Below are 17,651 nucleotides of genomic sequence, written 5' to 3' on the forward strand. Positions count from 1 at the left end.
TAGCCACTACTTTACAGAGAGCAAGCAAATTATAAAACTGCAGTTCCTGGCCAGGGTTTATTGTCGGTGGCCAGAGGTTTGTGTTTATGGGCAGGGTTTAGTGTCAGTGGGCAGGTTTTGGAGTCAGTGAGTTTCATGTCAGTGGGCTGGGTTTAGAGTTAGTAGGTTTAGTGACAGTATGCAGGGTTTAGAGTCAGTGGATTTTATGACAGTATGCAGGGTTTAGTGACAGTATGCAGGGTTTAGAGTCAGTGGATTTTATGACAGTATGCAGGGTTTAGTGCCAGTAGATGTTGTGACAGTATGCAGGATTTAGTGTGAGTAGACTTAGTGACAGGAGGCAGGGTTGAGATTCAGTGGGTTTTGTGACAGTATACAGGGTTTAGAGTAGTGGGCTGGGTTTAGAGTCAGTGGGCTGGGTTTAGAGTCTGGATTTAGAGTCAGTGGGTTGGGTTTAAAGTCAGTGGGTTTAGTGTCAGTCTGCTGGAGGTAATTCCGCGCACTGGGGGGAAGGAGAATGGCGTTAGTGCAGGCTGTGGTATCTCCTGCCTGGCTGGCCAAGGCAATCAGCAGCGCTAAGGCCGGGCCGTTGCGGGTCTTGGACTCCTCTTGGTATTTGCCAGAAATGCAGAGGGACAGCAGGAAGGAGTTCAAGGAGAAGCATATTCCCGGCGCTACCTTCTTCGACTTGGACGAATGCAGAGACCGCTCCTCTCCTTACGAGCACATGATGCCCGGGCAGGAGCTTTTCTCCCGATACTTGGCCAACCTGGGCATCTGCAACGACACCCACGTCGTCATCTACGATGCCAGCGATTTCGGGCTGTACACTGCCCCCCGGGTCTGGTGGATGTTCCGGGCTTTCGGTCACAGCCGGGTGTCGGTGCTGGATGGCGGCTTTATCAATTGGTGCAGGGAGGGTCTCCCGGTCACTTCGGAACTGCAGGACTACCCCGTGGCTGAGTACAAGGCAAAAGCCAAAGCCCAGGTCAAAAGTTACCAGGAGATCCTGGACAACATCCAGAGCAAACAGTTCCAGCTGGTGGATGCCAGGCCAGAGGGCAGTTTCAAAGGAACCGAGCCTGAACCCTTAGAAGGTTCCTGAGAGAGTTTTATTTTACTTGTTTTAACCCCCAAAAGAGCTTATTTCAGTATCGCACCCAGATCCTTTGTTTAAATTTCTTCCAACATTTCTAAGGCGGTTGCCAACTCTGCTTCCAGTAGTGGGCTAGTATGTATTGCCAATCAGGATTGGCTGTGTATGGGGAGATTGAGACAGTGAAGAGGTGGATATTTCCCTGAACTGATGCATTCTGTAATATGTTGCATTTATTGTAATTTTAAACTGCTTTTCGGGTTTGCCAAGTTAGCTGTGACTTTCATTGCACTGTTACAGTAAGTTAGGGTAGTGATAGATTTATGCTGTGTATTTCACAGTCAAAGTTACCCAACTTGTTCACTTCACTTTTGAAAGGCAGACAGTAAATTTAGTCTGGTTACACTGAGGCCCTACTATGACACGGTTGACCAAGACCACATTTCATTGTCAAGTTTATTACAAAAGTGCCAGTGCTGAATTACAGAAAAACTGATTTAAACAGGCCAAATTACCTGATTTAAACAATCAGATTTCATATCAATTCAATACACATATAGACCGGGTGGTTAAGAAGGTGTTTAGCATACTTGCCTTCATTGCTCAGACCTTTGAGGATATGAGTTGGGATTTTGTGTTGAGGTTGTACAAAGTATTGGTGAGGCCACCTCTGGAAGATGATGTCCAGTTCCGGTCTCGCTGTTATAGGAAGATATTATTAAGCTAGGGAGGCTTCAGAAGAGATTTACCAGGATATTGCCAGGAATGGAGGGTTTGAGTTATAAAACTAGGCTGGGACATTTTTCACTGGAGCATCGGAGGGTGAGGGTGTTATAGTGGTTTATAAAATTATGAGTGGTATAGATAAGGTGAATGGCAGGTGTCTTTTCCGTAGGGTGGAGGCTGACAAGACTATGGGTCATATTTATAAGGTGAGAGGAGAAAGGTTTAAAAAAGACATGAGGGTCAACTTTTTCACAGAGTGGTTGGTGTGTGGAATGAACCTCCAGACGAAGTGATGGATGTGGGTACAGTTACTTTTAACAGACATTTAGATAAGAACATGAATAGGAAAGGTTTGGAGGGGTATGGACCAGGAGCAGGCAGGTGGGACAAGTTTAGTTTGGAATTATGGTCAGCATAGACTGGTTGTGCTGAAGGGTCTGTTTTGTCCAAGAATACCGATGATGTTTGTCCATCTCTGTGATACAAACATTTAATGGGTAGCATGGTGGCTCAGTGGTTAGCACTGCTGCCTCACAATGCCAGGGAATGGGTTCAATCCCACCCTTGGGCAACTGTCTTTGTGGAGTTTGCACATTCTCCCCATGTCTGCATGGGTTTCCTCCGGGTTCTCCAGTTTCCTCCCATACTCCAAAGGTGTGCAGGTTAGGTGAATTGGTCATGCTAAATTGCCCGTGGGATGTATAGATTAGGTGGATTAGTCAGGGGAAATGAGGAGTAATAGGATAGGAGAATAAGTCTGGGTCAGTAAATCTTTGGAGGGTCAGTGTGGACGTGTTGGATGAAATGACCTGTTTCCACACTGTAGGGATTCTATGAAATAGAGAATGTAAGCAGGAAAGGTATTTGAATTCTAATAAACCTCTAATGTTTAAACATCCATTGTTGATAAGGCTAACAAACAGTGTTGCAAATGTTTGACTGTATGTTCAGGTTAATAGATTATGTGGTATTAACTTGCTTGTTTGTCTTATGGGAATATCATTACTCATCAACTCACTTCAAATTTTAAACAGTGATATTAAAAGACTCCACTGAAGTCTGATTTAAGAGATCTGAAGGTACAGATTCCGAATTGTCCTGTAACACATTAATCTAGCAGTGGAGGCCCACATCACATATAATGACCATGTTCAGTAATACAGCAACAAATAATTTGTCTTACATTCCTTTTCTAAGCAACCAGGGTACTGCCACTCTGGAAGCTCATTATTATGGCTGGGTTTTCAAACCAAGTATCTTAGAAATCTACAGTAGTCAGGATAATCTATTCCTGTTGTATGTATAATCCCCCACCCTCACCAGGCAGGTTACTCATAGATTAGCAAAAGCAAATGTTAGGGGAGATTCCAAGTGCATTGAAATCTGAAAATTAGGGCCTCCACTGCTGATTCCAAAGAAATCCAGACTTGCACTTGTTTCGTATCTTTCACAAGCACAGGCAATCTTTTCAGCCAGAAAAGTTCTTTTGAAGAATGATCTGCATTGGAAAGTGGCAGATTCAGCAGCGCAGAGTCAATTTCCCCTAAACACAACGTAAGAACGACCAGATAATCTTTTTGACTCAAGATAATCTTGAGTGAAGGATAAATGCTGACCAAGACAAGTGGATCAGCTCCTCCATCTTTCTTCCAGTAGTTTTAAGGGTGATCAGCCAAGCTCAAAGGAATAAAACCCTTTTTTATCCAAAGGGGCGAACACCTCATATTCCAACCCAAAAACATTAGGAGAGCAGATTGGATAAAGTAAGAGGTTTTGGTTTCAGAAACCTGTTAACTTCTTGCAGGACATCTGAGGAGAAATTGGACACAGGTTCTGAGAACAATCGTGGTATATTTGCCAGTATGCTAGTGAGATTTGTGCAGCATTTGACCATTGCGACAGATGTGATTTCCTTGAACTGGATTGGGTTTCCTTCGATTCACACTTTTTAAATTTGTCTTATTTCTCAAGATATTGAACCTGGGCACATCCCCGACAGTATCAATATCCCCTTTGAGACCTTCATGGATCCAGAGACTCTCAGGATGAAGAGTGAAAAGGAGCTGCAGTGCTTGTTTGAGGATCACAATGTCGACCTGAAGAAACCACTGGTAGGGACGTGTAGTATCGGGATCACTGCCTGCTTTGTTGTCCTTGGTGCCCAAATCTGTGGGAAAGAAAATGTGATGATCTACGATGGTTCCTGGCAAGATTGGTTCACCCGGGCCGACCCCAGTCACATTATCTCGGAGAGAAAGGAGAAAGTCAAATAAGCAGCACTGAAAGCAATGTTTTAGATTGTGCTGTTCCCGTACCAAAATTAGTAGATAATTTGAGAGTCATTCTTAAGTTTTATTTGACTGACCAACGAATCTATCTTTTATTGTGTTGGAGGTAAGAGGAGAAGGTCAAGTCAAACCAAGTATTTACTGGCATCCCCCACTATCCAAAAGCAGAGCATTTCTATGAAACGTGTAAAGCAAAGAAGCATCAACTCATATGGGGAAAAATTTCACCTTTTTTCATAAAAGTGAAAATCCTCTTTGGATTTATGAAAACGTGTACTAATGTAGGTCTTTCGTAAAAATGAAGTGGCTTGAAGCGAACTAGCGAAAGACAGGGGATAGCTGTACTTGAAAGGTTTGATCTATTCCCTGGTAGAAGGGCCCTGTGAATAATTAGTAAGTGTTCTTCTGGGTATTGATGGCAACAACAGGTGGCCCTCTTTTGTCTTGTTGTTTCAGTCATAGTTTTGGATTTCTCAAATGATGATTTGCCCGGAGACTCGACCTTTTTCACAAGATGCAGCAGGATGGCAGGTAAAAAGAAGCCAAGGACAGTTTGTTGAGAACCGCTCTAAATGTATAGTCAGTGATAGAAGAGTGATGAGAGACGTGTGACTTGTGAAGGGAAATGAAGCCATTTCTGGGGAAAGTTTAGCACCTTCCAGAATCATTCACTGTTTTGTTTCTTGCCATATTTGTTAGGGGCACGACGTTGTCATTTCCTGAAGGTGCTACATGTGCTGAGGCTGAGTGTCCACTGAGTTTCAAAATGCTTCTCTCAGTGATTTACTCCTTGAATGCAGTGACTGCTCTGTGTAGCCAAGATTTTAAAGTGAGACCAGTTAGCTTTTGATGAGTATAGGAAGCCTGAAATTGAAATGAGTCTGGCATATCTTTGCTTTCCAAGTGAAATTATTTGTTATTGAGTCGATGTTCCTCTTCTTATTAACATTAACTGTAAACTCACAGCCTTTACAACATCACTTGTGGGTTAAGAGTTAGTTTACTTATGCTGCACCCAAGAGTGTGAGAGAAATAAAGGCTACATTCCTATTCTGTTCTTGATCTAACCCACACAACTGAAAACAGAAAACATTTCCCCTCAGCTTGGAAGAAATATTGTAGAGGAGAATAAGACTTGGCTGAACTATGCATCCTGTCTGGACTTGCTTCATAGAAATTGAGAATGTCTTCAGGGCAAGTTCTGACTTGTGAAATTGGGAATGCTCCATTGTTAATGACAGTAAAGTTAGTCTGGATTGCAGAATAAATAACAGTGAACAATTCCTGGCATTGCAATGAAACCTGTTCCTTTCAATAACATTCTGAACATTTTCTAGCAACATGTTCAGCCTTGTTATTAATCTTTATATGCTTAATACATATCGAATGCGCCTCTGTCCTTCTCAGTTTACACACAGGCCAAGTATGTTGTAATGTAGATTTAAAATATACATTGGAAAAGGAGATGGAACATTGTACAAAAAAAGCCTTCCCTGTACAGCTAACTAGAATAAAGGAAATAATGGTACAGAAGTTGGCCAGTCAATACCAAAGTAATCTATTTTGTTGCTGTAAAAAGTTTCCCTTGAAATGTTTAATTAAAATTTTCAGAGTTTCGAAGGATTTTTGTTAGACACGTGTCCAGAAAAGTTTTGAGAAAAGCTTCATTCAGACGAATAGTCAAAGAGGGAATGAGGGGATCACATTACTGCATAAATTTGATGAATTGTTGAATGTACCTGAAAATATAGAGGTAGGTTTGATACAATGAGAAGTCAAGCAATCTGAAGTATTCAATCAGTCTGTAACAGATAAGCAATTGCAGAGCAACTTGGCTGTGGGCTTAAGTCCCACTCCAGTGACATCCAGCACAAAATCTAGACTGATTCTCCAATGCAGCATCCAAGGAGTACTGCACTGCCAGACATACTCAGTTTCTAGTGAGACATTAAACCAAGGCCCTGACTATGCTCCTAGATCAAACTGAGAGGTAAATAAACAATGTTACAGCTTCAGGCCACTTAAAGGCTTGTTAACACTTGTTGTACATTAATTATTAATTGTGTCCCTGACCCAAGGAATGCCAATTGTAATCATTTTAATAAAATTAATTCAGTTAAGTAGTTTGATTTGACTCCTTTTTGCATCAAAGATCAGAAATATGAGAAATGGGTTAGACTTTACTGCAGTTCATTTGGTCCAAAATGTTATCCTTGTTCTCACAGAATCTGTAAGTGTGGAAACACGCCATTCATCCCAACAGGGCCACACCAACCCTCCGAAGAGCATCCCACCCAGACCCATCTCCTTATCCTTTCCCTGTAACCCTACGTTTCCCATGGTTAAAGCACCTAACCTATACATCCCTGAATACTATGGGGCAATTTAGCATGGCCAATCCACCTAACCTGCACATCCTTGGACTGTGGGAGGAAATCTCATTGTATCTCATCTACTCTATATTTTTTAAGTACATTAAAAAATTCAACTAGCAGACACAAGAAGAATATGCAAACTCCACATAGAAAGTTGCCCAAGGGTGGAAGTGAACCCAGGTTCCTGGGGTTGTGAGGCACTGGGGTGAACATCTCAGCCACCATTTCATCTCTCATAACCCAAAGCTTCAAAAGTGCCTCTTCTGAGAGACAGGATTTACAGGCATTTGGACAGGCAAGTACTCATTTGGGATAGTCAGCATAGTGCAGGAAGTCCATCTTGCGAAATTGATTGAGGTTTTTGAAGGGGTGATCAAGAATGTTGATGAGAGCAGAGTGGTAGACATTGTCTGGCAAGGCCTTTGACAAGGAACTGCTTGGTAGGTTAAATCTCATGGGATCCAGGGAGACCTAGCCAACTGGATGCAAAATTGGCTTGACCATAGAGGACACGAGGTGGTGGTAGAGAGTTGTTTTTTTCAGACCTGAAACCAGGATGAGAATTTAGGAGGTATGGTTAGCAAGTTTGTGGATGATGCCAAGATTGGTGGTATAGTGAACAGTGAAGAAAATTATCTGGCAATGCAGCAAGATCTTGATCAACAGGTCCAGTGGGCTGAGGAACGGCAGATGGAGTTTAATTTAGACAAATGCAAGGTATTGCATTTTGATGGACCAAACCAGGGCAAGACTTACATAGTCAATGGTAGGGCCCTGGGGAGCATTATAAATCAAAGAGATTGAGGGGTAGATGTTCATAGCTCCTTGAAAGTCAAGTCACAGATAGACAGGATGGTAAAGGAGGCTTTCAGTATGCTTGCTTTCAAAGGTCAGGGCATTGAGTATAGGAAATGGGATGTCTTAGTTGCAGCTGCTCAAGATATTGGTGAGGCCACAGTTGGAGTACTTCATGTAATTCTGATAGCCCTACTATAGAAAGGAAACTATTAAACTAGAAAGAGAGCAGAAAAGATTTACGAGAATGCTACCTGGACTGGCAGGTTTTGAGCTATGAGGAGAGGCTGGATAGGCTGAGACTTTTTTCCTGGAGCAGAGGAGGCTGAGGGATGACTTGATAAAGGTCCATAAAATCATGAGAGGCAGAGGTGCAGCAAAGAACCAACAGCTTTTCTCCATGGTAGAGGAGTTTGAAACTAGAGGCCATAGAGGAGAAATACAAAAGGGTCGAGAGGGGCAATTTCCTCACACAGAGGGTCGTAACTGTCTGGAATGGACAGCCAGAGTTAATGGTGGAAGAGAGTGCAATTTTGTCATTTAAGAAGCATTTAGGCAGGTACATGGATAGGATAGTTATGTGAGATCTTGTGTTCTAATAACTCAGTCACTAGCTTGCTATATTCATTATTACTGGTTCCTGTTCATTCATTCATAACCCTTTACTAGCCTGTTATTTATTATATCACTGTTTCATTCTTTCATTCATAAAACTACAGTTCTGTATTATAGTTTACTATTGCAAGATAGACTAAGACTAAAGCAGTACTTCCAAACCCCTTACTGTTCCTTTACACCTTCAATCCTTATCAGACCTATTTACATCAAAAGCTACCTCTGTTAAATATCAGACTACTAACCTATTCAGAACAATATCAGCCTTGACGTCATGCCTCCATTACCTACCCGAAACTATGGAAAGAATATGTTAATCAGCCCTTACCAACCGTCTCTCAGATCTGAATAGATTACAAAACATCAAACATGTTCCCCAATTAGTATGTACTTGTTAAATACCTTTTAACTGGGCTGTTATCCCTTTAAGAAACTAATTGTCAAAACAGCACTTATGTGAAATTGTATAAATGAATGAAACTCTCAAATAGTAAACAAATTTCAACCCAGTATGGTAATCAGTTTAATATCCTTTAAAGTTTTATTAAGTACACGTACAATTTCTAACTTATTTAGATCATATAGGCCCAGTATTATTTACTAACATTAACTAACTTAAAAGATAAAAGGACTAACATCTCTTAATTATGCGATCAGATCAGACAGACACCCTTAATCCTAAGAGGAGCAGCAGCCACCTCTTAGCTCATGTTATAACTCATCTCCTGTTTCCCAAGACGGAAGCCCCTCAAACTTTTGTGTACCTGAGATAAAACAATGTAACACCATAGTATTGAAATTTTAATATATGTAAGAACTGTGTATAAAGAGGCTATTGTAAGAGTTGTATTTCAGGATGTGCTAATCTGGCTGCTGAATAAAGAGACTATTTTTGCCATTCAGCGATTTTGGTCTTTATTTGAACATGATCCAACAAGTAGTTGGCGATACGGACCAGAAGCAGGCAAATGGGTCTAGTTTAATATGCCCTAAGAGGGTTTATGAAGGACTTATGTCCAAAAGGTTGACCCTCCTGCTCCTCAGATGCTGCCCAACCTGCTCTGCTTTTCATGCACCACACTTTTCAACTCTGTTCTCCAGCATCTGCATTCCTGACTTTCTCTGATTTGGGGCAAAGGGCTTGTTTCCATGCTGTAGACCTGTAAGTAATCAAGCTTTGCGGGACTGAAACAAGAACCAATTTGATCAGAAAGTGAGAGTAGAGCAAGAAGGAATATATTTGTAGCTGAAAGTACAGCAAGGGGAATTGACACTGTTCTCTGCAGCATAGAATGTGTATCCTGACAGCCATGATTTGGAGGTGCCAGTGTTGGAACTGGGGTGGACAAAGTTAAAAATGACACAACACCAGGCTGTAGTCCAACAGGTATATGTGGAAGCACTAGCTTTCAATGCACTGTCTCTTCGCCCCCTGAAGAAGCAGCACCTGAACGGGGAGAATTGGGTGCAAGTTCATTGGGCAATGGTGCCAACATGGGAGAAAGTACAATTTGACCTGTTGAGATTGTGTACACCTGAACTGTGCCTGGACTAATCTCCTAGTGAGCTGCGTAATTAGGGACATGAAAAGTGATTTAAAATAAACAAGACGTTGAGTGATCAAGCCTACTGGATGTAGCAAAACAAGGGGTAGAGTCGAAACAGGTGATCAAATTGGTAATATGGGAAATTAAGGTCAGAGAGTCGCAGGAAGGCACAGGGAGGAAAAAAATTAACAATGCCCCAACAGTCGAGGTTACATGTCATAAAGATAAGAAAAAGAGAAAACCAAAGGCCTTTTCTGAAGCAAACAAAAACAAAGTATTGGACAAACTTAGCAGGTCTGGCAGCATCTGTAGGGAATAAAAAAAAGTTCATGGTTTTTAGTTCGATGACCTTTCAGACTTGAAAGCAGTTCAGAAAAGGTATATGCGCTGATAACACAGGAGTCGGAGGGCAAAGGAGAGAGTGGACAAGTAGAGATAGAATCCAAAGAGAGAGATAAAGAATAGCAAATAAAGGCATTGTTGATGGTAAACTGGGCGAGAAAAAAAGCTAGGTAAGTGATGATGGCCAAAGTCTGCTCCCACGTCTTATGGTTAAACGTTGAAGTAACATTAGCTCCACCCTATCTGACACTGTCATATTAGATGTTTTCTGCACAGTTCTTGCAAGTTCTGACAAGGAATGCAAACTGTACTAATAGCTATCATACAATAAACCATCTTGAGCACCCGAGGCAGAGGGTGGAGGACAAGTCAGAGGATCTCCTCGTGGGTTTGCTCCTGGGCCTGGCCAGGCTTGGCCATTAACAGGTCCAGGCAGCAGGCCATGGAGGCAGTCGTTATGGCTGATTGCCTGCCCCTCTTCCGCGGTTACGTTCAAGCTCGGCTATCCCTTGAGAAGGAGCACGCAGTATCTACCAATACCCTTGAGGTTTTCAGGACGTGGAGTGTTTTATTTCCCCCTCTAATTCTATTTTGATTTAATCCCTACCCTCACTTTAACTTTTTCGTTCGCTTGGTTTATTTCTCTTTCTCATCAGTGGTGGTGGCGGGGGGGGGGGGTGATTCTGACCTCCCACCACCAAGGGTTGCTGTATGTGGTGTCTTCAGTGCTTTTTTCCCCTGGTCACAGATGAACAATCTTTGGCATTGGAACTTGGGCTTCCCAAAGTAGGAAATTCTGAAGAATAATGACTGGAATCCCAAACGTTAACTCTATTTTGTCTATCCACAGATGCTGCTAGACTTGCTGAGTCTCTCCAGCAATTTCCACCAGGAATAGGAGCAGGAGCCACTTGAATCTGCTCTGCCATTCAATAGGATCTTGACTGATCTGACATTCCTCAAATCCACTTTCCTGCCTTTTTCCCGTAACTCTTGATTCCCTGAGTGATTAAGAATCTGTCTACTTCAATCCTAAATATACACGAGGAGTCCAACCCCACAGCTCTTTCCTTACATAAGTGGACCAAACATCTCACATGGAGAAAGTGAGGACTGCAGATGCTGGAGATCAGAGTCGAGAGCGTAGTGCTGGAAAAGTACAGCAGGTCAGGCAGCATCTGAGGAGCAGGAGAGTCGACATTTCAGGCATAAGCCCTTCATCAGGAATGAGGCTTGTGGGTCGGAGCTGAGAGATAAGTGTGAGGTGGGTGGGATTGGGGAGAGGTATCTGGGAAAGCAATAGTTGGATGAAGATGAGGGAGAAGGTGATAGGTACCTTTGATAGAGTGTGTTTCAATGTCTTGTGTCTCTCTCGATGGCAGTTACTCTGACTGATTTTCAAAGTGCCTGCCTTTTTTATATCCCCAACATCGGATTGTCTCATTGAATTTATTGTTTTGCCAACACTGAACCAAACGCAATTGGGTTTTAGTATCCTGGGGTATAACTTAAATTGATTGGTTAAATTATAATTGTTGTCAAAACAGCAACCAAGTCAGGTATTTATTTCAGTCAAATGTTACATATTTTAAATTTTCCAGTATACTCTTAGACTGCTCTTGTAAGCTGTCAGTGTAGAACAGCATTCACACTCTGTTAAAGGTACAGTACACGCCTTCAACTTCATAACATTAGGTTAGGGTATCTGGTCAGGAATGTGCAAGTTGGACCGAAGTGTCTGTTTCCGTGCTGTATATCTCTATGACTCTTTGTGTCCTTCCTGACTTGTTACAACATTTACTGACTTAATTGAATAGAACAATAGAAGTATATCTCACAGAAAGAGAACCTACAACCAATATGATTGATCATCAACGAATCTGCTTATATGGTACTCATTAACTGCCCTTTGTTTGATCTTCCATGGGATGAGTGTGACATTGGTATGGCCATCATTTGTTGCACCTCCCCAGTTGCCCTCAAATTGATTGGCTGTCTCAGTCATTTCAGACACAGTTAAACATTAACTACATTGCTCAAGGTCCAGGAAAGGCTGGTAGATTTCTTTCCATTGACTTCACATTCTCCCCAAAGTGGTGATACAGAAATAGATATAAGTCCTATCTGTTGTCCAGTTTTACAGGATTTTGGTGACATCAAGCTGGAGTTGTTTATGTAGCTTTGGTCTTGTTACCTAAAGAAAGAACTTCTATGCCTTGGATGGACTCAGACAGAGCTTTATTGGATTGAATCCTGGAACAATTCGATTGTCTGAGCAGAAGAGATTCAGCGAAATGGGTCTTCTTTTTGCATTTTGAACAAAAAAATGGTGATTTTATATAAATAAATTTTAAAATTCAGAGACTTAACAAGGTGGAGGCTCTGAGGCTCTTTCCCTTGACTGGACGTTATGGTCTCCAGAGCTAGAACGGAGGGGGGGGGGATCAACCATTTAGGACTGAGGATCAAACCCACTACAATAACTGAATTTGAATTCAGTTAACAAAATTAGGAAAGGAAGCTTCTCTCAGTAATGGTGACCATTAAATTATCATTGATTGGTATCAGAAACAATATCTGGTTCACTAATGACCTTGAAGGAATGGAATCGTCTGTCCTTACCTGGTCTGGCATGTATGGGACTGCAATGTGGTAGATACTTGACAGGTTGTGACTGTATTTGACTCTGCAAAACCCAAGAATAAATGGTTTCTGTGAGGCTAATTCTCAAATGTTTTTTGGTGGAAAGAATTCCTTTCAATTGGTCTGGTAATCACAGAACTCCCTTTCTAAATTATCCTTGTGCTGCTCTAACTACTCCTCCATCTGAACTGTCCTCCTTAGCCAATCAGGTACTGTGGTTACAAGAGCAGGCCAGAGATTGGGAATTCCACACAAATAAGTCTCCTCCCATTGACCATTAGGTCAGGAGTGTGATGGAGTACTCTCCATTTACCTGGATGGGTGCCGCTCCAACAACACTCAAGAACCTTGATACCATCCATGACAAAGCAGCCTGCTTGATTGACACCCCATTTCCAATCCTCAATCTTCACTCCCTACGGTCCCAACACACTGCAGCAGTAATTTGTACCCTGTACCCAATGCACTTCAGCAACTCAGAATCCACAGAATTGTTATGGCACGGAAGCAGGCCATTTGGCCCATTTTATCTGCACTGTGCATTCGCCAATGTGCATACCTTCCAGACCTTTGACCCCTAAAACCTGGAAGGACAAGGGCAGCATGCACAAGAGGAACACCATCTGCAAGTTCCCTTGTAAGGCACTCACAATCCTGATTTGGAACTATATATCATTGTTCCAGGTACAAATTATTAGAACTTCCTTTCCAACAGTCCTGTGTGTGTGTGTGTGCTCAGTGTTTGAATGTAAGGAGTAGGAGTAGGCCATTTGCCCACTCTATCATAAACTTCTTCATTCAATAAGATTTTTGCTGATCTTGCCCTTAACTCCATTTAATTGCCAAGCCATCTCCCAACCCATGACTCCTTTATTGATCAATAATCTGTTGAACTCTTATATCTGGCAAAGAAACCGCGAGTCGACTCTTAATAGTAATAAATGATAATATTTATTTATTTAACACAATTAATATTATCAAAAGAAAATGCACTATAAACTAACCATTTACACTATAAATCTAATCAACTATCTTGTGCTTTAACTTAACTGTGGATGATCATATATCACCACACTAGATCTTGACCTTGATCCATGTGGTGATGATCATTTGGTCGTCTTCTCGTGGTGGTCCCAGGGGTGACTTCCCTTCTTAGTGTTTGGTCTTGAGTTACCGCCCCAGGGTGGTGTTGCAGAGATTCTTATACTTAGTAGTTGTTCGTGCCCTTTTAGGAGGGCCTCCAGTGTCCTCTAAAAGATCGATCATGGCTCGATCACCCTGATCGATTGGACCCAACCAGGCGTTAACATGTCGATGGCAGGGTGATCCTTAGGCATCCATTTCTGGAGGTGTTGCCCTCTCCAAATAAGGGTACGAGGCGTCCACGTGTCTGGCAAACAACCCGATGTTCCGATTGTCCTGGGGATGGCATTCAGACTGATTCTGTTCAGTTCAAATTCAAGTGTACTTTATATTGTTTGCAGCTGCTGTCAGTTGCTACACTGTCTGTAGCTGCAGCCTGTTTGGATTCTGTAGCTTGTTTATTCTAGAGCACAGTCACTTTTGGTTAAGGCTTGTCTCAATTTCCCAGCATGCCTCATTTATTGACTATTTTTCATAAATCCATCATTTTAAGTGGCCCAGCTAGCCACAAGTCTATCACAGACTCAAATGTACTCAATAGTACAAACTCCACTGCTATCACAGGTAGAGAATAGTTCAAATCTGTATGCAGCATTCTGAGTGTGTTCCCAGGTTGGCGATGCCATGCTTGGAGTACTGTGTACAGTTTTGGTTGCCTTGCTATAAGAAGGATGTTGTTGAATTGCAGAAAAGATTTACAAGGATGTTACCAAGACTGGGGATGAAAATGTGTTGCTGGAAAAGCACAACAGGTCAGGCAGCATCCAAGGAGCAGGAGAATCGACGTTTCGGGCATGAGCCCTTCTTCAGGAAGACTGGATAGAGTTATACGGAGAGGCTTGACAGGCTGAGACTTTTTTTTTAACTGGAGTGTAGGAGAATGAGGGCTGACCTTGTGGAGATTTATAAAATCAGGCAGGGCACAGATAAGTTGAATAACAAAGGTCTTTTCCTAGAGTAGGGCACTTCAAAATTGGAGGGCATAATTTTTAACGTGAGAGCAGAAAGATTTAAAAGGGATCTGAGGGGCAATTTTTTCACACAGAGGGTGGTTTTAAAGTAGAATGAACTGCCAGAGGACGTGGCAGGTGTAGGTACAGTTATAACATTTAAAAAACATTTGGATAGGTGCATGAAAGGAAAAGTTTAGAGGATGTGTGGCTAAAACAGACAAATCCATCACTGAATCCCCATCCTTGGGCTTACCATTGACCAAAACTCAACTGGACTCACCACATAAACACAGTGGCTACAACAGCAGGTCAGAGACTAGGGATACTGCAGCAAGTAAGTCACTTCCTGACACCCCAAAGACTATCCACTATCTACAAGGCACAGGTCAGGCGTGTGATGGAATACTCCCCACTTGCCTGGATGGGTGCAGCTCCTGCAACACTCAAGAAGCTTGACACCACCCAGGACAAAGCAACCTGCTTGATTGGCACCACATCTACAAACATTCAATCCCTCCACCACCAGCACCCAGTTGCAGCTGTGTGTACTATCTACAAGATGCAGTGCAGAAATTCACAGGAGATTCTTAAACAGCACCTTCCAAACCCATGACCACTTTCATCGAGAAGGACAAGGGCAGTAGGTACTTGGGAACACCACCACCTGCAAGTTCCCCTCCCAGCCACTCACCACCCTGACTTGGAAATATACGGCCATTCCTTCACAGTCATTGGGTCAACCTCCTGGAATTCCCTCCCTGCCGACATTGTGGGTCAACCCACAGCAAGTGGACTGCAGCGATTCAAGAAAGCAGCTCACCACCACCTTCTCAAGGGCAAGTAGGGATGGGCTATCAATGCTGTCCAGCCAGCAATGCCCAAGTCCCACAAATGAATCTAAAAAAATGGGACGAGTTTATTTTGGGAATCTCGATATGCATGAATGAGTTGGACCGAAGTGTCTGTGCTGTATAACTCTATCATTCCAAGTGTCCTGTGTATTTGTAGCTACTTCATACAAATATGTAGGAGCCATTCAGCCCTTCAGTCCTGTTCTACCAATCGATTAGATCATGGTGTACAGCTATTTTTTAAGTAATTTTGAGAAGATATTCTGATATTTTGACTCCTTCAATGAATTTGGGATTATGATATATTGAAAAGGTGAGATGGAATATCCAGGGTACTTGAGGACTCTAACAGTGTGGAGAAATGGAAGGGTAGATTGCTTAGACAGTGAAATCAGAGTATAATTGAGAAGGATCACTCTTTCTGACCATAAAGCTCTTTTATTCTGATATAACAGTCAGTAACTGTCAAATGGACTCATTCCAAAATAAACACATTAATGCCTTGGTTGTAGTGCAGACATCAAGTTTACACAAACACATTAACAGTGATGTTGTATTCAGAGAATCAAACCACCTTGGCAATGGAAGACTGAAAAAGGTCTGGAAGATGAATTATATGGTCACATAGACTGACCATGCCAAGATCTATGGAACAGGCCATGAGCCTGTCTCTAGAAGCTGTAATTGAGTGGCACCTCTTCACATCCAGTGTGTGATGTGGCAAGATACTCACCAGCTCTCACTGCCTGCCACATTCCTTTGGGAAGCATTTACAGACTGCGAATTAACTTGTTCAGCCAGATTATGAACTCGTCTTCACATGGCCGTGAAATCCTTAAGTGGGACATGAACCCAGAACTTCTGACCCAGAGATAAGAGCTCTATCCACTACAACACAAGCAAACCTGCTGTTATTTTGACGAATTTCCCTTTAAATTTCTCAAATGCTCCATTTGGCAATGAGTTCTATATTCGAACTGCTTTGCTGTTTAATTCCCTGTTGGATTTATCAGTGACTATCACATCAGTCACATTTAAACAGGAACACGTTCTCTACATCTTATGTTTGAAAATTAACTGATCAGTATTCATGGTAGTTACATATCTGTGAGTTAATGTGAGTCTTGTTTGCTTCCACAGAGGAGTATCAGAAGAAAAAGGCTGCAGATCACACAGAGGAAAATCTCCAGCACATGCTCGGTGCCAGGTTCCTGACTGAGAGCAAAGTGACTCAACAAGTGAGTGTTTCTAACACGTCAGTTTCTCACCATCTCCCACGTGTGTCGGAGTTTTGCAGATTGAAGGCCAGCTCAAAAACGTCTTGACTTTGTTGATAGCACTGGATTCTGAAGCTGCGTTAGACAAGGCTGGACAAAGGACTGGACCCATAAGAATGTGTCAGTCGTGGTTCAGTGGGTCACACGCTCACCTCAAAGTCTCAAGTCTAGAAACTTGCCACAAAATGCAGACTGAGGGACTGCTGCACAGTCAGAGGTTCAGCCTTTTGGATATGACCTTAAACCAAGGTGCTGTCTGCCTTCTCAGGTGACTGTAAAAGGAAAAAAATCGCAGGGCTGTATTTTGAAGAAAGGTAAGGGAGTTCTACCAGTGTCGATGCTTATCCCTCAACCAATATCATTAAAACAGATGGTCAGCCCTTTCTAAACAAAAGGAGAAAGACTTTCATTTTTATCGTGCTTTTCATCACTACAGCCAGTGATGTAATTTCTGAAGTGTGCATCTCTGTTGTAATGATGGGAACATGACAGCCAATTGATACACAGCCAGCTCCGACAGACAGCAATGTAACAATAACCACATTGTGTGCCTTTGTGATGTTGAGTGAGGGATAAATATTGGCCAGGACACTGGGGCGTACACGTTCTGCAGGACCTATGGGAAATTAGACAAATGTGGGAGTAATGATATCACATGATGACCTAAATGGCCTCCTTCTGCTGTATGATTCTGCGATTCTGTGAATGGTGTTGTAGAAATATAAAGCAGTTTCGTCCTTCAGTTTAGCACACAGGCTGCCAGTCAAAACTGATGCGGAAATGAACTCTCAATGTAAAATCTTAATTTTTTAAAAAAAGTTAACTTTAGGTCTTGAATTTTTGTCGAGGAAGGAGAGCAAAGGATTGCCCAGAGAAAGGGGAAGTGAAGAAGGAAAAGAAGAGCATATTCACACATAGTGACTTTAGAAAGTTTGAGAGAGAGTATTTTGGGGCTTCCTAACATTGGCCTTTGCTGAAGAGTGGACCAGCAGGCTTCAAT

The 17,651-nt window shown here is 42.3% G+C and overlaps 1 protein-coding gene across 1 annotated transcript; it reads left to right on the forward strand.

The window, feature by feature from the left end:
• The first annotated feature begins 477 nt into the window (after positions 1-477).
• Positions 478-8,793, forward strand: LOC132831148 (3-mercaptopyruvate sulfurtransferase-like). Its single transcript, XM_060849147.1, has 2 exons — positions 478-1,097; positions 3,794-8,793. The coding sequence occupies exons 1-2, from the start codon at positions 518-520 to the stop codon at positions 4,093-4,095; spliced, it is 882 nt and encodes a 293-aa protein (XP_060705130.1). The 5' UTR covers positions 478-517; the 3' UTR covers positions 4,096-8,793.
• The last annotated feature ends 8,858 nt before the right edge of the window (positions 8,794-17,651 follow it).

The sequence above is a fragment of the Hemiscyllium ocellatum genome, chromosome 33 (assembly GCF_020745735.1).
Source record: "Hemiscyllium ocellatum isolate sHemOce1 chromosome 33, sHemOce1.pat.X.cur, whole genome shotgun sequence".
Lineage (NCBI taxonomy): Eukaryota > Metazoa > Chordata > Chondrichthyes > Orectolobiformes > Hemiscylliidae > Hemiscyllium > Hemiscyllium ocellatum.

Bases quoted from the DNA above. Each gene is read 5' to 3' on its own strand.
- LOC132831148 (XM_060849147.1), top strand. From the start codon at position 518: ATGGCGTTAGTGCAGGCTGTGGTATCTCCTGCCTGGCTGGCCAAGGCA. The intron at 1,098-3,793 runs GTTCCTGAGAGA...TTATTTCTCAAG, and splicing joins CGAGCCTGAACCCTTAGAAG to ATATTGAACCTGGGCACATC.